This window comes from Elephas maximus, chromosome 5 (genome assembly GCF_024166365.1).
Source record: "Elephas maximus indicus isolate mEleMax1 chromosome 5, mEleMax1 primary haplotype, whole genome shotgun sequence".
Lineage (NCBI taxonomy): Eukaryota > Metazoa > Chordata > Mammalia > Proboscidea > Elephantidae > Elephas > Elephas maximus.
In genome coordinates, this window is record NC_064823.1 from 148,514,204 (window position 1) to 148,532,291 (window position 18,088).

General features: G+C 42.6%; 1 protein-coding gene across 10 annotated transcripts in view; it reads left to right on the forward strand.

Moving 5' to 3' along the window:
- LDB2 (LIM domain binding 2) overlaps positions 1-18,088 on the forward strand; it is a 486,472-nt gene that overhangs the window by 387,519 nt on the left and 80,865 nt on the right. For 9 of the 10 annotated variants that reach the window (XM_049887015.1, XM_049887014.1, XM_049887013.1 and 6 more), the window contains exons 3-5: positions 88-260; positions 6,653-6,775; positions 11,017-11,100. In XM_049887015.1, the coding sequence (XP_049742972.1) occupies positions 88-260; positions 6,653-6,775; positions 11,017-11,100 (380 nt within the window). The remainder of the gene's footprint in view (positions 1-87; positions 261-6,652; positions 6,776-11,016; positions 11,101-18,088) is intronic. The other variant, XM_049887016.1, reaches the window with a different exon arrangement.

The following is an 18,088-nucleotide window of genomic DNA, read 5'->3' on the forward strand; positions in this document are numbered from 1 at the left end:
ATGTAGGAGGTTTGGCGATGGTGTGGGGTGAGTGGGAGGAGTCTAATCCCTGTGTTAATGGTTTGTTTCTCTGTGTTTCTCTCCTAGCTATCGGCAGGACCCTCATCCCCCGTTACTTTAGCACTGTGTTTGAAGGAGGGGTGACTGACCTGTATTACATCCTCAAACACTCAAAAGAGTCATACCACAACTCGTCCATCACGGTGGACTGCGACCAGTGTGCCATGGTCACCCAGCACGGGAAGCCCATGTTTACCAAGGTACAGGACAGGCTCACTAACATGCCTAGCTTTTCCTTCTGTGGGTATATTGAAGGATGATAATTCTGGTTTTCTTCTGGAACGTTGAGCTGATTTCTCCTACCTCTGACACATCCAGCACTGTGAGATAATCTTTTTTGTATGTGACAAAGCTAGACTTTTTTGGTGGGTGCTTCTAAGATGTGTACATGTGACATGGAGCCCAGGAAGGTCAAAACATGATAGAGCCTCAGAAGAATGGTCTATCTGCCTATTAGACTTCAGTTGCTAAGTTAACATTTTAGTTTTTATACAAAAGGGCTTCTACAATTAAAACGATATCCTTCTATTGTGTGGTCAGTATTTGTGTTTCATTAGTAAAATTAAAAATAAATAAACCAAAATTCAAATTTTCACATCCAAAGAAAAAATCAAATAGCACCCAACTAGCTATAATCTTTAAGGAACTTGAGAACTAAAAATATAAACAAAGTTAGGGAATTCAAAGTTTAAATGATGTCCCCCAAATTCTAAGAAGTTCTGTGATTTGTTAGAGTATCAAACAAGCAACTCAGTGAGTACACACACGCACACATGTGCACACACACACACACACACACACACAATTAAACCGTTGCCGTAGAGTTGATTCTGACCCATAGCAACACTATAGCGACCCTATAGGACAGGGTAGAACTGCTCCATAGGGTTTCCAAAGAGTGGCTGCTGGATTTGAACTGCCAACCTTTTGGTTAGCAACCACTGTACCAACTGAGCACAGTAGGAGCATATACTGATTGTCAAACAAGGAAAAAGGAAAACAGAAGGGGAGGATAGGTGTCAGGCATCAGGCAATACAACTTTTGAGGCAGAATTTAAGGCCCTGTGAAGGAGGCAAATGAAAAAGGGAAGAACTAGAAATTCAACCCCACCTTCTATTTATTCTTCACCTATGATCCAAACACATTTTTCTACACTGTCCACAGACAGTGTAGAAAACTTAATAAGAACAAATATTCAGTCCTAAATTCTGGCAAATGGAAGTTTACTTTAATGAGGATGAGTTCATTGCATTTTGGCAAAGACTCAATATGAAACTAATTTGGAATATTAATGATAGCAACTATCTATGTCTTTTAGTTCAAAACATAAATGATGACCCTCTCTTTGTGGTTAAAAGAAGTTGAATTGTCAGGGTTAATTGCAAAAGCCCAAATTATAAAACCAAAGACGTGTTTGTTACTTATTTACAGTTTTGCTGCAACAATAAAAATTACATGCTTCTTTTTAAAAAGTATTCATCGATCTTGTTGGTCCTGCTTAATCTCTCTGGTGTCCTATGCTGGTGTAAGAAACCAGAGGCAAAAGTATTAGTTACAAAACACAGACACAAATCACCAAATGCCATTTTTATTACGGTATCTTGATTTTATCAATAGACATTTTAAATAGGAGGCAGGCGTAGTGTTTTTCTTTCCCCATTTAAACAGTTGGCCTGTTTTTTGCTTTTGTTTTTGTTTTTCTGTCGGTCAAGGACAAAGGAACTTCCCATTGAATGCAGAGGAAGGCCCATGGGGGGAAGGTAGTTTTGCCATATGGAAAGAAGCGATCACCTGGATGACTTTAATTTGTCTCACTTCATTTTGGAGACGCAGAACATTTCTATAAACTGATAGATCAGATGGATACAACCCTTACTAAAAAAAAAAAAAAAAACCCAGTGCCGTCACTAATTCTAAATATTGCAGACATAGCCCTTCTCTGCAGCTTCATTATTATTTTTCTCTGGGCTTAGCATTACTTTTAGGTAATCCAAGGAAAACACCAATTCCTTATGCTTCATAGAAAAAATATCCATAACAAATAAAGCTTTGTCATAATTAAGGAGCTACTTCCAAAAAAAAAATGCTTTGGGAGTAGCCCTTTACGTATTTAGTCAATTTCTTCTTTCTCAGACTGAAACTTTTTTTTTCATAAATTAAGGTAACTCGGCATAGTCAGTTGCTCTGGAAATATAGTGCTGCCCATTTGGGACAGATCAACAAGAATCCCATTTTTCTGATGAATGGAGAAAATGCTTCTTTATCCAAATCAAGATACTAAGATTTTCCTCTATTGTATCCTTTCTAAAGGGGTCCCTGGGTGATGGAAATGGCTTGTGCTCAACTACTAACTGAGAAGTTGGTGGTTTGTACCCACCCAGTGGTACCTCAGAAGAACGGTCTGGTGATACGCTTTCATAAAGTTTACAGCCAAGAAAACCCTAAGGAGCATAGTTCTACTCTCTAACACATGAGGTCACCATGAGACAGAATCAACTCAATGGTAATGGGTTTGGGTTTCTGGGCTTTTTTTTTTTTTTTTTGGAATCTTTCTTATCCCAGAAGCTCACCTCTCTGAGATAGGTGTCTTGCTCAGGCATATGGGGCGGCCACCAGGAAGCCCTGCGTACCATCTTGAACACAACATCCTTTGCCCCAAGTCTCAATTGTTGGAGACTTACTCTGCTCCATGGCAATATATCTGCTGACTCCTGTAATGACTATTTCCATGCCGTGATGAAAAATATCACTTTCTGGGAAATGGAGCTTAGTTATGTGCAGTTACTCCAGAAGCTAATTATGCACATTTATTTTTAGGAACTTTGAAAGGATTCATTTTTTTTTTCTTTTTGCTTCTTAGTGGTTATTACACTACCCACAGAATCTTTCAAATTTTTCTTTTGTTCTTATATTAATTAAAAATAACTCATCTCCGTGTAACAAACTACTATGACTATTTAGTACGAAAGAGTAGACTAATGACCTATCAGTATCACAAAGAAAGATAGCTCGGAAGACCATGTTTTATTTTTAAAGGGGGGCCTGCTATTAGCACACGGCATTACTTAGCAGGTTGTGTACAGGCAGCATCCCATTGTTCTAATTTAGACCATCAATAATCCCGAATTCCACAAGTAACATTTGACCCAGCGGTTCTGAGTTGCCTTTATGAAAAATCAGTCAACTAGTGCATCAAAAATCAGCCACAGTCCTAATCAACAGTAATATTTAATATTCCTCAGGAGTATAGTTCACAGTTTGCAATTTCCTGATTCCAGGAACAGTATAGATTATGGATAAATATGTAATTAGAGTTTTAAAACACACATTAGAAAGCCTTTCTTTGGGGTTTTCAATTTTGAGTCAAATAGAAAACAAGCCTTCATAATCCGTAGCACATGCTTCAAGGTTTTCTGAATCAAAGACCCCCGAGTTAGATTTGGGGGTGCGAGCACTGGAGAATACTAAGAGAAGTACTCTCCCGGGTAGGTTATAGGAGGTACTCGTTGGTTTTACAAACTGGAAAAATAGTTGTAGCTGTTACTAGACCCTCTTCTCACCTCTGTAAACATAAAAAAACATAGGTTATGTTTTTTCTGTGCTCCGTTATTTATTATGGAATCATTTACTACCATGGAAAAATACCATGGACGTACACCAAGAACTTTCCCTATACGAATACTCATTTCTGTCTTTGACAGTTATTTCCTCACTCTTACCTTAGCATGTATACCACGTTATACTCATGGGGTTTATGCTCTTACCCCAGCTCTAGCCAATTATAATATTAGCGATCATATTGCCCATATATATATATATATATATATGTATATTTATAAAAGCCAAAACAAAACCATGGCCATTGAGTCGATTCTGACTCACAGTGACCCTATAAGACAGAGTAGAACTGCCCCATAGGGTTTCCAAGGAGCAGCTGGTGAATTTGAGCTGCCAACATTTGGGTTAGCAGCTGAGTTCTTAACCACTGTGCCACCAGGGCTCCAGTATATATGCATTTATGTATATATATGTAAAATGCAATGAGCTTTATGCAAATGTCCATCTAAAAGCACTGTGCCATATATGCTGTTCCAAACAGAAAGACCAAGGAAATTGAACACCCCCCACTTACAAAGTGTGCTTTATTTCATAAAGGCCAGTTGAGAGTCGATGTATTACAACTGCACAGTCAATATTTCTTTACAATTAGTCAAAGAAAGAGAAGGGTTAAAAAGCGACCAGTTAGTTTAAGAAATGTTCTTTTTTAGTTCTCTTGTTCCTGGCCTAGTCTCAAGCTAGCACGTGATCCGCTGAATGCCTGCCAGCCTCTTTCTTGTTGATCCTCCGGAGACCATCTGTGCTGGGGGCATTGATTAGAGTGTGTCTGCTGGGATTACATCTTTTCTGTTGCCATGCCAACTAATCAGCTGATTTTGGTTACCACAGAAACAAAATGTCAGAGCTCACAGCATGGTAACATGAATTCAGCACAACAGAAAATGTTTTCTTAATTGGGGACCCTTTTGATTTTGGATTCCAAGTGAAAGGCGGCTTTAAAAAAAAAGACAAACTTTAGATAAAGCAGCATTAATTGTATTGATTAAGAGGAACGCACAGAATTTTTCTGAAAAGAGAAAACATTATAGGCTATGCCCATTTTTCCCCCCATTTCAGAACAAGGAATATATGTATTTTTTTCTCATGCACCTCTATTCCATTTGCTAATTGTTACATCTAAAATAAATTGCAAAGCCTTTGGTTTCCTTTAACTTCCAAGGTGGGGCAGAAGGGGGCAGAGAGGTTGCATAGGGCTTGGGAGAAGGCTGCAGGAGTAATTACTTGAAGAAGACCATCCATGACCAGAATCCTCTTCAATTCATTCTTTCGAGGAAGTCATTCTATTTTCCTTAAAGGAAACATCCAACACGGTCAACTCAGATTCAGTTGTAAGAATTGCTGTCTTGCACATGATATGCCCTGGATAAAGCTGAGTCCTTGGTTATGACTGCAGAAGGAGTCCAATATTTGTTGCAAGCTTCTATATTTTGTAGGGCTGTGACAGTTTGACTACAAGGAGGGTCCCCAACTGGTTTGCAATGTTGCAATGAACAAAGAACACAATTTCACTTGACCTTACAGGTGCTCCAATGGAGTAATTCAACAGAATGGCTACACACATGCCTTCCCATTACGAAATTCTACTCCAGGAGAAGTAAACCAGAGATTCCGCCCACCCTGGGTTTGCGGTTCATAAACACAAAACAGATAGATTAGATAATAAAGAAGCATGACATGTAACTGGGCTAATATTTGCTTAAATATCCAATAATTCCCTCTCTTTAAAAAAGAGGATAATAGCATCCAAACGCCCCTGTCCTATAGTGTCAGGATATTTCACTGTCTTCGGCTGGCTGTGGTTGCCTCCTTTTGTGGAAGCCTTCACCACAGGTGGCTTCTGTTACACTAACACCCCAGGGGGGAATGTGTGGCTTAATTTCCATGCAATCCTTTTGAAAACCTTGGTAAACTAATTCCAATATGAGGGTGTGCTGGAGGGAGTGGTTCACTGACACTGAAGACTTCCGCCATTCAGTGTGCTCAATGCTCATGGCCAAGATGCCAAAAACAAGACTCTGAAGACCACTCAACCAGGAGTATTGGGGCAAGGTGTCCAAATGCCTGAGATTACCCACAGATTCTGTTAATTGGATCAGAGGTAGAGGTCTTCACCCAGATTATCAATAATTATCTTACAGTGCTTCTAAGACCTTTGATAAAGCAAAGATGGAGAATGTTAGCAGCATCTTTCTTGAGTAGCACCTTATCACCCTTGCTAGTAATTCTCTTCTCCTGGTTTTGGTTTGTTTAAAGAAAATATTATCTTAAATTAGATTGACTACATAGAAAGCACTGAACCAGTATCTAGAACATAGTTGGAACTCAAAAAAACTGTGGACATTTGTATTGAATTTACAAAAAAAAAAAAAGGTTAGGAAGATTTCATAAAAGTTTGATATTGTTAATCGTCTTGATGAACCATATCTTTAGAAATGAGCATATCCTCCAATTTAGTTAATTGCCATTTATGTATTTTTTTTATTTGCAGTGCAGTGATTTTCAGACTTTTGTATGCTTAATTTTATACTACAGCCTAGCCAGAAGCCCAATAGGTTAAAACATAAAATTGAAGATCCAAAAAAACAAACAAAACCCATCGCCATCGAGTTGATTGCGACTCACAGAGATCCTATAGGACAGAGTAGAGCTGCCTCATAGGGCTTTCACGATTGTAAGCCTTACAGAAGCAGACTGCCACATCTTTCTCTCCTGAAGCAGCTGATGAGTTTGAACCACCAACCTTTGGGTTAGCAGCCAAGCGCTTAACCACTGCACCAACAGGGCTCCTTAAAATTGAGTATGCTGTGGTTGGATTTAGGAAATGTTTAGGAGCTCAGAGTCCAGGTAGAGACCCAGCTTCCTCTCAGCAGAGCCCCTGAGATGCCTATCATGAACCCCTAAAAACCAAAGGTACAGCAAAATGTGGTGTTCACGGTGTGGATCACAAATGAGTGTGTTGTTTGTCACTTCCAGGTATGTACAGAAGGCAGACTGATCTTGGAGTTCACCTTTGATGATCTCATGAGAATAAAAACATGGCACTTTACCATTAGACAATACAGAGAGTTAGTCCCAAGAAGCATTCTAGCCATGCATGTAAGTAATTTAATTTCTATTTCACTTTTCTTTTTTTTTTCCTGTTTTACTCAAGGGGAAAAGCCCAGTTCTCTCTTGGTGAAAGAACTCTAGTAGTTTTCATGCTTGAGGTAATTAACTCTATATTACTGAGTTTTACCCTCAACCATTTTAATCTACAGGCTCTTTTTTTTTTTTTTGCTTTCATTTGTTTTCAAGTTTGGTGCATTGTGAGACTGTTTTTTGATACTTTATTATTTTAAACTCAAAATTGAGGTTACCTCAATAAACAGTTTGTACTTTCCTTAAATTCCATTCAGCCATTATCAAGTACTGCTCTGCCTAGGCTAATAAACCTGTTATGTATAACTATGGAAGGAAATAAAACAAGTAAGAAAAACAGTTTCCAGTTTTGATTAGAACCATCTGATGAGAATTGGGACTTATGTACCTTAGATCTGACCTTGGGGCTGGAATTCAAGTGGAATATTTTGGGTTCTCTTGGTTTCATTTAGCCATTAATCACATCAAATTTATTGAACACCAGCTAGGTACAAGGTCTGATTTGATGTCAATTTGGATATATGTTTTAAAGGTCAGACCTGATAGGAACCAGTGAGGTACAATCCCTGAAGAAAGAGCCAAAAGGCATTGACTTACTAAGGTGTGTCTAAACCACACCGTGATCTTTCGGTCACCTTATATGCATTCAGAAGTTGGATAGTGAAAAAGGAAGATAGAGAAGAACTGATGTTTCAAACTGTGGTGTTGGCAAAGAATACTGAATACTCTGTGGACTGCCAAAAGAATGAACATATCAGTCTTAGAAAAAATACAACCAGAATGTTCCTTAGAAACAAGGATGGCAAGACTTCAACTCGATAACTTTGAACACATCATCATTTGCTAGAAAAAGACATGTTTGGTAAAGTAGAGGGCCAATGAAAAGGAGGGAAACCCTCAATAAGATGGGTTCACACAATACCCAAAATGGACTCAAGCATACAAGTGATCATGAAGAAGGCACAGGACTGGGCCATGTTTAGTTTTGTTATACAGAAGGTCACCATGAGTTGGAGCTGACTTAATGGCAACAAACAACAATATGGCACGTGGTTGTTTAGTTGTAGGATTCTCCCCTTCAATGCGGGAGACCAGCCAATACACCTCATGGGCAGCCAGCACTCTCTGAAGTAACAAAAACTAGCAATTACTGGGCACTTACTATGCCAGGCCTGGTGCTACGTATTTCATATATGTTATTATATTTAATCTTCACAGTAACTCAGATAGATAGGTTATTATTATTCCAGAGGTGGGAAATTGAGTGTCAGAGAGGTTCATTAAGTTGCCCAATATTTTCCAGCCTCATAGTGGCAGAATCAAGATTTCAACCCAGTTGGTCCTGACTCCAAAACCCAGGCTATTAAGCCAACAGCCTCCCAACTAACCAACTCCAGGCTCTCTCGGCAGGCTTTTGTCCTCAACCCTCTCATTTGGACCAGCTAACCCAGTCTTCACCCTTACCATTGACCTTGTGCTTTCTGCTGTAGCACCCATACATTCTGCTTTCTTGTTTCTAACCACTCATACTCAAGTCCTTCTCAGTTTCCAAAGCTCAGTTCAAGTCCTCTGCTCTCCTTGGAGCGGCCTGGAGTATCCACTCTCATGATACTCCTAATAGACTGAGAGGCAGCAGAGGGCAGTGGCTGGGGCCTTGGACAGTAGGGTAAGACTGCTTAGATTTGTATCCTGGATCCTATGTGACTTTGGGCAAATGACGTGGCATCTCTGTGCCTCCAGTCCCTCATCTATAAAGTGGGCACGATAATAGAGCCTGCCTCAGAGAATTGGTTTGAGAATGAAAGCAGTTAAAGTACATAAAGCATTTAGAAAAGTGGCTGGCACATAGTAGGCCCTCAGCTGGTATAGCTATCGGGCAGCAGCAGCTGCAGTAGCAGCCCTGTCTTTCTATTTATTTATTATCATCACATCTTCCAAGTGAAATGCAAGCTCCTTGAACTCAGCTGTGTCTGCTTGATCAATCTCTCTAGGACCAACTCTTCCCGGCACACGGAGTTCAATAAGTGTTGGTTCCATGTCCACCAAAGACCTCTTTTCAAGAAATTGACGTGAAAACTGATACAATATGGCTGTTTTCTCCTATATTATATGTGTGTATGTGTATATTCAAAGTATACATACTGGCTGGTACACGTGGTTAACATGCTCGGTTGCTAACCAAAAGGTTGGAGGATTGAGGTCACCCATTGGCACTTTGGAAGAAAAGCCTGGTGATCTGCTTCTGAAAAATCAGCCATTGAAACCCTATGGAGCAGTTTTACAATGACACACGTGGGGTTGCCATGAGTCAGAATCAACTCAAAAGCAACTGGCTACTACTGCCTGTACGTATGTATGTGTGTAAGTCTCTATGAGTCAGAGTCGACAGCAATGGGTTTGGTTTTTGTTTGGTTACGTATAAGTGTACACACACAAAGCTAGTTGGTAGTATCACCATGAGAAAAACTGAGTATAAAAAAATCAAAGCCATTGCTGTCGAGCTGATTCCCACTGATAGCAAGCCCGTAGGACAGAGTAGAAATGTCCCATATGATTTCCTACGCTGTAAATCTTTACAGAAGCAGATTGCCACATCCTTCTCGCGTAAAGCGGCTAGTGGGTTTGAACTGCCGACCTTCCAGTTAACAGCTGAGCACTTAACCACTGTGCCACCAGGGATCCTTGAGAAAAATTAAGTATAGAAAAGAATAAATAAAAGTGTGCTAGTATCACTAAGATAGTCTCATGAACATGAATGCAGAAATGGAGAGAAAGGGATATTTACTTATGTTTCCCTCTATTTAGCACCAATTTGCCTCCGTTGTTGTTGTTAGTTGCCATCACATCAATTCTGACTCCTGATGACCCCACGTGTGCAGGGCAGAGCTGCTTCATAGGGTTTTCAAGGCTGTGACCTTTCAAAAGCAGATCTCGAGGCCTGTCTTCCAGGGTGCCTCTGGGTGGGTTTGAACAACCAACCTTTCAGTTAGCAGTCCAACTCTTAACCATTTGCCCCACCCAGGGACTCCAACTTGCTTACACCAACTGACAAAGACAGAAAGGGAAACAGAAAGAAGGACCATCAACCAAGAGGCTCATTTTAAAACGGAATCCAGAAACGGTTTTCATTTTTTCTTGCCGTACAGAACATTTAGGGTGGTCCATGGAGCTGAGCACCCCTTTCTTAAATGTAGCTGATATTCTGGAAATTGTGATGCTTACCCTTACTGTCCTGCTGGAGAAAACCACCAAGGACATCAATATCTAGTCACAGTTAATGGGGAGAAGAGTTAGAATGCTCAAAAAGTATATATATATATGTATATATATATACACACACATATACATATGCGTATACGTATACGCATACATATACATGGAAATCCTGGTGGCATACTGGTTAAGTGCTATGGCTGCTAACCAGAGGTTGGCAGTTCGAATCCACCAGGTACTTCTTGGAAACCCTGTGGGGCAGTTCTACTCTGTCCCGAAGGGTCACTATGAGTCAATTGACTCAACAGCAATGTGTTTGGTTGGGTTTATACGTATATTTTCATAGCACTTGCAAAGTTTTCAAATACAATCCTCAACTCCAAGCTGTTAAAAACAACAGTACTATCAGTATCACTGAAAAAGAGGAAGACCCTCAACAAGATGGCTTGACACAGTGGCTGCAATGATGGGCTCAAGCACAGCAATGGGTGTGAGGATGGTGCAGGACTGGACAGCGTTTCGTTCTGTTGTGCGTAGGGTTGCTGTGAGTCAGAATCGACTCTGCAGCACCTAATGACAATATCATCAGGACAGGAAACCAAAGCCAGCTCTAAAGCACATTCCTGCCCTCTTTCGTGAGTGACATCTGAGCCCAATGTCTCTGGGTTTGACTTAATGACCCTGAAGACATAGTCCCAGAGCATCTGAGAGAGAAAATGAAGCCATTTTTCCCCAGAACTGAGACCACAGCTGAGTCAGTTTCGTTTTCCTGGACAATGGGCCTTACACAATTGTTTGAACATTTCCTCAAGTGTTACATACGAGTGTCTTCAAAACATAAATTAATTCATCTGAAGCAACCAGCCCTCGGCCGATAGTTGGCAATGATGTGATTGCATTTTCTCAGCAGCTGGAACACAGTCTGAGATTTTCTTGGGACCATCTTACTGGGGTAAATAGGTGATTTTTTTTCCCCTTCTCTTTAGGCACAAGATCCTCAGGTCCTGGATCAGCTGTCCAAAAACATCACCAGGATGGGGCTAACAAATTTTACCCTCAACTACCTCAGGGTAAGACCAAGTTGAATGATTATCTTTCCTGGTGAGTTGGAAAAATATTTGAGTGGTTTCTCCGCCTCTTGAACCAAGAGGTTAAAATGGGGTGATATAGCACAACATGTATGTACTCTACTAGGGTGGGTGTGGCTGTGTGTGCACGTGCATGTATATGCACGTTCAACGAAGATGGAGTTCATTAGCAAAACTTCAAAGGTAGACTTTGTCAGGCTGAGCATTCTCTCTACATTGATATGACTCTCAGAATTAAGTATTCAAAGGCTAGAAATGTCCCTGTTTCATAAAATACTTCGGCACTACTTCCTTTCTGGTGGCGGTAAGTTCGTAAGTTGGCCTTATTGACTTCACTGCCTCTGGATCTTCACCCAGGGACCTGTGACCCCTGAGGAGAACTTGTGTGCCCCCTAGAAACAGCCATGACTATAGAGCCTCCTCGAGGAATTCCACCCCAGAGCTGTAACACTGCTAAGGCTCCTTAAGGACTCTCTGTTAGCATAAAATGGAATTTTCTGGTTTGGATATAGTCAGATTTCATTTTTAAAAAGTAAGAGTTTTAGGCAAAATTTCCGACCTATGTAATAGTCGTAGCCTCCGTATTTGGTCTAAAAGGATCTTGTGTATCCCATGGGTTTTTAGAATGGAATTGCAGTAGTTGAGTTGCAAGTGGAGGACATGGCTTTATTCATAAAGCAAGCATTGCGCCCCAGAATTAACAAGAAGGCAGTGGCCACATTCCGTATTCCTTTGCCTCTGAGACGCTGAGTTCCTTCAGTATATGGCACCTCACTTCCCCGGGGCCTCTTTTCCCCATCTTAAGGTTTATCCTATCGCGTCTTTATCCTTTAGTGCGGCCCAGGATTGTGGATTTTGTTTTATATTCACAGTTCTCTATGTGTAGCCCTTTTGCACATGTTGAAATGCCGAACTGCTTTAGCCAAGCTTGCTCTTTATGAATTAAGAATGATTCAGGCAGGTTCTTCCATGTCATTCAATCATTCAACAGTGAATCCTGAGCTGATGCAATGTGCAAAGCATTGGACTGAACGCTGGGGATTTAAAGACATCAGTCACAGGACCTGACAACAAGAAACCCCCTCCTATGAGGGGCAGATGCACAAAGAACTAATTATATACAGAATAATGCATACCAGGATAGAGGTTTCCAGAAGGAATCATGGGAGAACAACACAGAGACACCTCATAGGAATCAGTCACAGAAGGTGTTATGGATTATGTTGTGTCCCCCCACAATGTGTATCAACTTGGCTAGGCCATGATTCCTAGTATTGTATTGCTCCCCACCATTTTGTCATCTGATGTGATTTTCCTTTGTGTTGTAAATTCTAACCTCTATGATGTTAATGAGGTAGGATTAGAGGCAGTTATGTTAATGAGGCAGGACTCAATCTACAGGATTAGATTGTATCTTGAGTCAATTTCTTTTGAGATAAAAAAGAGAGAAGCTGGAGGAGAGGAAAGGGACCGCATATCACCAAGAAAGCAGCACAAGGCCGGAGTCCTTTGGACCCAGGGTTCTTGTGCTGAGACTCCTAGACCAAGAGAAGATTGATGACAATGACCTTCCCCCAGAACTGACAGAGAAAACATTCCCCAGGAGTAGGCACCATGAATTTAGACTTCGAGTTTCCTAGACTGTGAGAGAATAAATTGCTGTTCATTAAGGCCACCCACTTGTGGTATTTCTGTTACAGCAGCATTAGATAACTAAGACAATAGGCTTCGTGGAGGAGAACATGCTTCAATTGAGTGTTAAGGAATGGACAAAAGCAAACCAGAGGAAGAGGGCAAGAAGGAAGTTTCCATCAGAAGTCATGTTGTTCCTGCTTGCCATGTATTAGGCAGTCAGTATAAGTCACTGGCTCCTGCATTCGCATTGCCAAAAGTAATATCAACTCCTTGCGGGGTTTAAGTGCACAGATTAGATGAGGCAATCCACGTAAGGGGCATAGCACAGTGCCTGGAGAGAGAAAGTGCCTAGTAAATGTTTGTTGTCATAGTTTATTACACATCTATTACGTGCCAATTGTTGCTCTATGTGCCGCTTTGAGCAGGATGGAGTTTGGTTCTCTTCTTTCAGTCTGGGTCTGCTCCACCCTACTTTATTTCCCAACCTTGTTCAGCAGCAGGTTGACTTTCTTGCCTCCATTTCTTCCTTTGTTCACTCATTCATTCACTTATTCATCTATTGACTAGTTCATGACACTTTAATTGAGCCCAGTCTATACTCCTGGCAATGTGAGCCCCGGTAGCGAAATGGTTAAACGCTGGGCTATCAACTGAAAGGTCAGCGGTTCAAACCCACCAGCTGTTCCACAGAAGAAAAGACCTAGGGATCTGCTTCCGTAAAGATTATAGCCTAGGAAACCTTATGGGGCAGTTCTCCTCTGTCATAAAGGGTCACCGTGAGTAGCAATCAGTGCTATGCCATGCCACGATCATATTCCTGGCAATGCGCCAGATGCCGGGCCCTCCTCATGGAGATGAGGCCTTCATCCTCAGGGTGGCACTCATAAGCAGGTTTTCGAGACATGTGAGGTATAAAAAAAGCTAAATCCATGGCCGTTGAGTCAATTTGAACTCATGATGACCCCGTGTGTTAAGGTAGAACTACTCCATAGGGTTTTCTTGGCTATAGTCTTTACAAAGGAGACCTGGTTGCACAGTTGTTAAGCACTCAGCTCCTAACCTAACCGAAAGGTCAGCAGTTTCAGCCTCCTAGCGGCTCCACAGTAAAAAGACCTGAAGGTCTGCACCAGTAAGCATCACAGTCCAGAAAGCCCTATGGGGCAGTTCTACTCAGTCACATGGAGTCGCTACGAGTCAAAATTGACTCGACAGTACCTACAACAACAATCTTTATGGAAGCAGATTGCCAGGCTATTCTTCTGCTGCATCATTGGATGGGTTCAAACTGCCAACCTTTAAGTTAGTAGCCAGGCACAAACTGTTTGTGCCACCCAGGGATGTCAGGTGGGGTGCCCAACCAAAACCAAGCCCACTGCCATTGAGTTGATTCTGACTCATAGCAACCCTACAGGACAGAGTAGAACTACTCCATAGAGTTTCCAAGGAGTGTCTGGTGGATTCTAACTGCAGACCTTTTGGTTAGCAGCTGTAGCTCTTAACCACAGCACCACCAGTGTTTCTAGTTAGCTGCAATTCCAGTGAGGTGTGCTGAAATGGAGGGACACATAAGGCCCAGGAGAGCCTAGGGCAGGACCCTTGGAACTCAGGTAATGGGGTCAGGATAAAAGTGACACTTCCCAGCAGTAGCTCCTTGAGACAGCCATGGGCCACTTGACAGGTCGTAGTTGAGCAGAATCTCAAACTCAGTGCCCCAAGCCAGTGCACAAGGGCTCCCATGCTCCAACCTCACCTGATGAGTGATCACTAAAAATAACCAACAAAGATGAGTCCTTCAGTTTAGAGCTGGGATTTCAGAGTCCCCCAGGAATCTTGTCATCTAGTGTTTGCATGACAGTTGAGCAATCACAAGATATGTTCACTAATAAAATTGCCTTAACCTGAAGCTCCCCATCCATCTGAGGAGCCAGCCTTTGCCTTGAGCCTCAGAAGGTCATCATCTTGGCATTGTTCCAATAGAGTTCATGACCTAAGGCAGCTGTCCACATCGAAGGGAGGACTAGGTGAGACACAGCAGCCAGCCGGGCTTTGGATGTTATCATCGAATGCAGCGGATGTAGCTCAACTCGGGTGCTTGCCTGCTAGCACTTTGGCAGAAGCTCTGTGACCTGATGCATTTCAAGTGACGATAAGAACTGCTGTTGTCATTTGACTTGCTTTGTCAAATTACCCGCATTCCCTCCTGCTGCCTTGCGGCATAACAAGATTGGAGGTACACTATGCCGAGAGGTGAAAATGTGTCCGACTACAATAATGGGTGACTGGCCCTTCCCAGGGGAGGTGTGGCTGGAGTCACTAAGTGAGGATCATGCTCTGACGAGGTGCCATCTCACTTCCTTCAGCGGCCATCTCAGTGACCTGTGGGGTACCAGGGCTTGCTGATTGAGTCATGCTGCTTGTAGCTATGTGGGCTGGGCTTGGAGCAAGCCTAGAGAGCAAGGAAGTCATTACATCATGGTTGGGTGGCAAAAACGGCTAAGCACTCAACTAATAGCTCAAAGATCAGTGATTTGAACACACTCAGAGGCACCTCGGAAGACAGACCTGGCGATCTACTTCTGAAAGGCCACAGCCTTGAAAACCCTATGTTGCCGTTCTGCTCTGCACACATGGGATCACCGTGAGTCGCAATCAACTTGACAGCAACTAACAACACCAAGAAGCTTTTCCAGAAATTGAGTGGCGTGTTTCACCACACACGGGGGCTGTTTTATAGGGGCTGTTTTATGGTGCAGAATGGTGTGCTTCCTGCCCACTCTTGGTACAGTCTGGTGATGGACCCAGAGGCTGAGAATGGTGTGTTGTTTTTATGTCGTTCTTAGGTGCCATTGAGTTGGTTCCAACGCACAGCGACCCCATGTGACAGAGTAGAAATGTCCCATCGGATTTTCTTGGCTGTAACTTTTACGAGAGTGGACCCCCAGGTCTTTCTCCTGTAGAGCAGCTGCGTTGGTTCGAACTGCCAACCTTTGGGTTAGCAGCCGAGCACTTATCTATTGCTCCATAAGGGCTACTTAGAATGGCAGGAGGTCCTAGGAATTCAGGACTGTGTTCTTCTTTTCCATATGTGTTGGAAAGCAGCTGCTTTGTTGACTCTCTGGCATTTCATGATGCCAAACTACACCAGTAAGCAGGGTTTGACTGGCATTCAGTCATCCAAGACAATGACACTTGAGTGTCACTTGACTGTGGTGCCTTGTCAATTCCCACTAGATTCACTTCCCCTTTTATTCATACTTCATTTCACTAGCATTGATTATACCCTTCCTTTGTGCCAAGTCTCCACCCTCAAGGTGACAAAGAAAAGCAAGTAGGGGTTGGGAGAGGAATCTGTACTGGGTACAGTGACAAATAGAATACTCACAAACACTTACCAAGCACTTACTATGTGTCAGGGGGCACTGGTGGTTCAGTGGTAGAATCCTTGCCTTCTTTGCGGAAGACCCAGGTTCAATTCCCAGCCAGTGCACCTCATGCACAGCCACCACCCGTCTGTCATTGGAGGCTTGCGTGTTGCTATTGATGCTCAATGAATTTCAGCAGAACTTCCAGTCTAAGATGGACCAGGAGGAAAGGCCTGGTGATGATGTACTTTCAAAAACCAACCAGTGAAAACCCTATAAATTACAACAGTCTTAATCTGCAAAGAACCCATCATGGGGATAGTCCAAGACTGGGCAGCATTTTGTTTCATTGTGCATGAGATCACCATGAGTTGGGGGCCGACTCGATGGCAGCCCACAACAATAACCCTCAGCTGGGGACCTCAAGTCATCCCAGACTCTCCCTGCTCTCCTCATACCCTGAGGCTGCCCTGATTCTTTTTAGTTTCAGCAGCAGGTGACTTTGATTTGACTTGGTATGCTAGTCAATCGCTCTGCTTTATCTTGCCTTCTTGTCTTGGCACTCGAGGCCCCTCATGATCTAGCCTCTGTCTGATTTTCTATATATCATTTCCCATCTTGCACCCTGTTCTGTAGCCACACGAACCACTTGAAGCTTCCCAAATTGGCCATGCTCTCTTACCTCCATACCTTTTCCCAGTACGACTCACTGCCTGGAACACTATTAGTGCCCTTCTCTTCCCCACCCAATTTTACAAGGCTAAATTTTTCTCATCCTGCAGGGCTCATTTGTTCATCACCTCCTCTGAAAAGCTTTCTCTGACTCTTGGTGAAGCTAGATGCCACTGCCCAGTGGTCTTAGAGCTCTCCAGACATGGTCTCCTGCTTAGCTCTTGATAGACACTTGTTATGGATTTTGTGTCCCCGAAAAAGATATGTTCAATTACTAACCCCCAGTACCAGTAAAATAGTCTTTGCAGGTGTGATTAGTTAACATGAGGTTAGTTAACATGAGGTTATACCAGAGTAGGATGGGCCCTACTCCAATATGTCTGATGTCCTTATAAAAAAGAGGAGAGACGCAAAGACAGATAAGGCATAGGGGGAAGGCCGTGTGAAGACTGAGCCAGAAATGGGAATGATGCATCTATAAGCCAAGGATTGCTGACAACCACCAGAAGCCAGAAGAGACAAGGAAGGATTCCTTCCCTGGAGCCTTTTGAGAGAACATGACCCTGCAGACACCTTGATTTCGGACTTCCAGCCTCCAGAACTGTGGGAGAATAAATGCTGTTGTTTTAAGCCACCCAGTCTGCAGCATTTTGTCATGGCAGCCTTAGGAGACCAATACAGCTCTATGTACAGTTGTCTCTCCACTTTGTCTCTCTCCTGCACTAGACTCTCGGCAACCTGAAGACAGATCCATTTTCTTATATTCTGAAAGCCTCACAAGGCCTAAAACCAAAAAAATAAAAACCATTGCCATCAAGTCTACTCCAGCTTATAGCAACTCTATAGGACAGAGTAGAACTGCCCCCATAGAGTTTCCAAGGAGCACCTGGTGGACTCAAACTGACAACTTTTTGGTTAGCAGCTGTAGCTCTTAACCATTATGCCACCAGGGATTCCTCACAAGGCCTAACAACCCACTGCCGTCAAGTCGATTCCGACTCATAGCGACCCTATAGGACGGAGTAGAACTGCCCCACAGAGTTTCCAAGGAGCACCTGGCGGATTCGAACTGCTGACCTCTTGGTTAGGAGCCATCGCACCTAACCACGACACCACCAGTGTTCCCTCACAAGGCCTAGATCACTATAAAATCCATTGCCATCAAGTTGATTCCGACTCATAGCAACCCCCTATAAGACAGAGTAGAACTGCCCCATAGGTTTCCAAGGAGTAGCTGATGGATTTCGGTTAGCACTCAGTAAATGTCTCTTGAATGGATGGAGAGGTGGTTGGAGATTTGT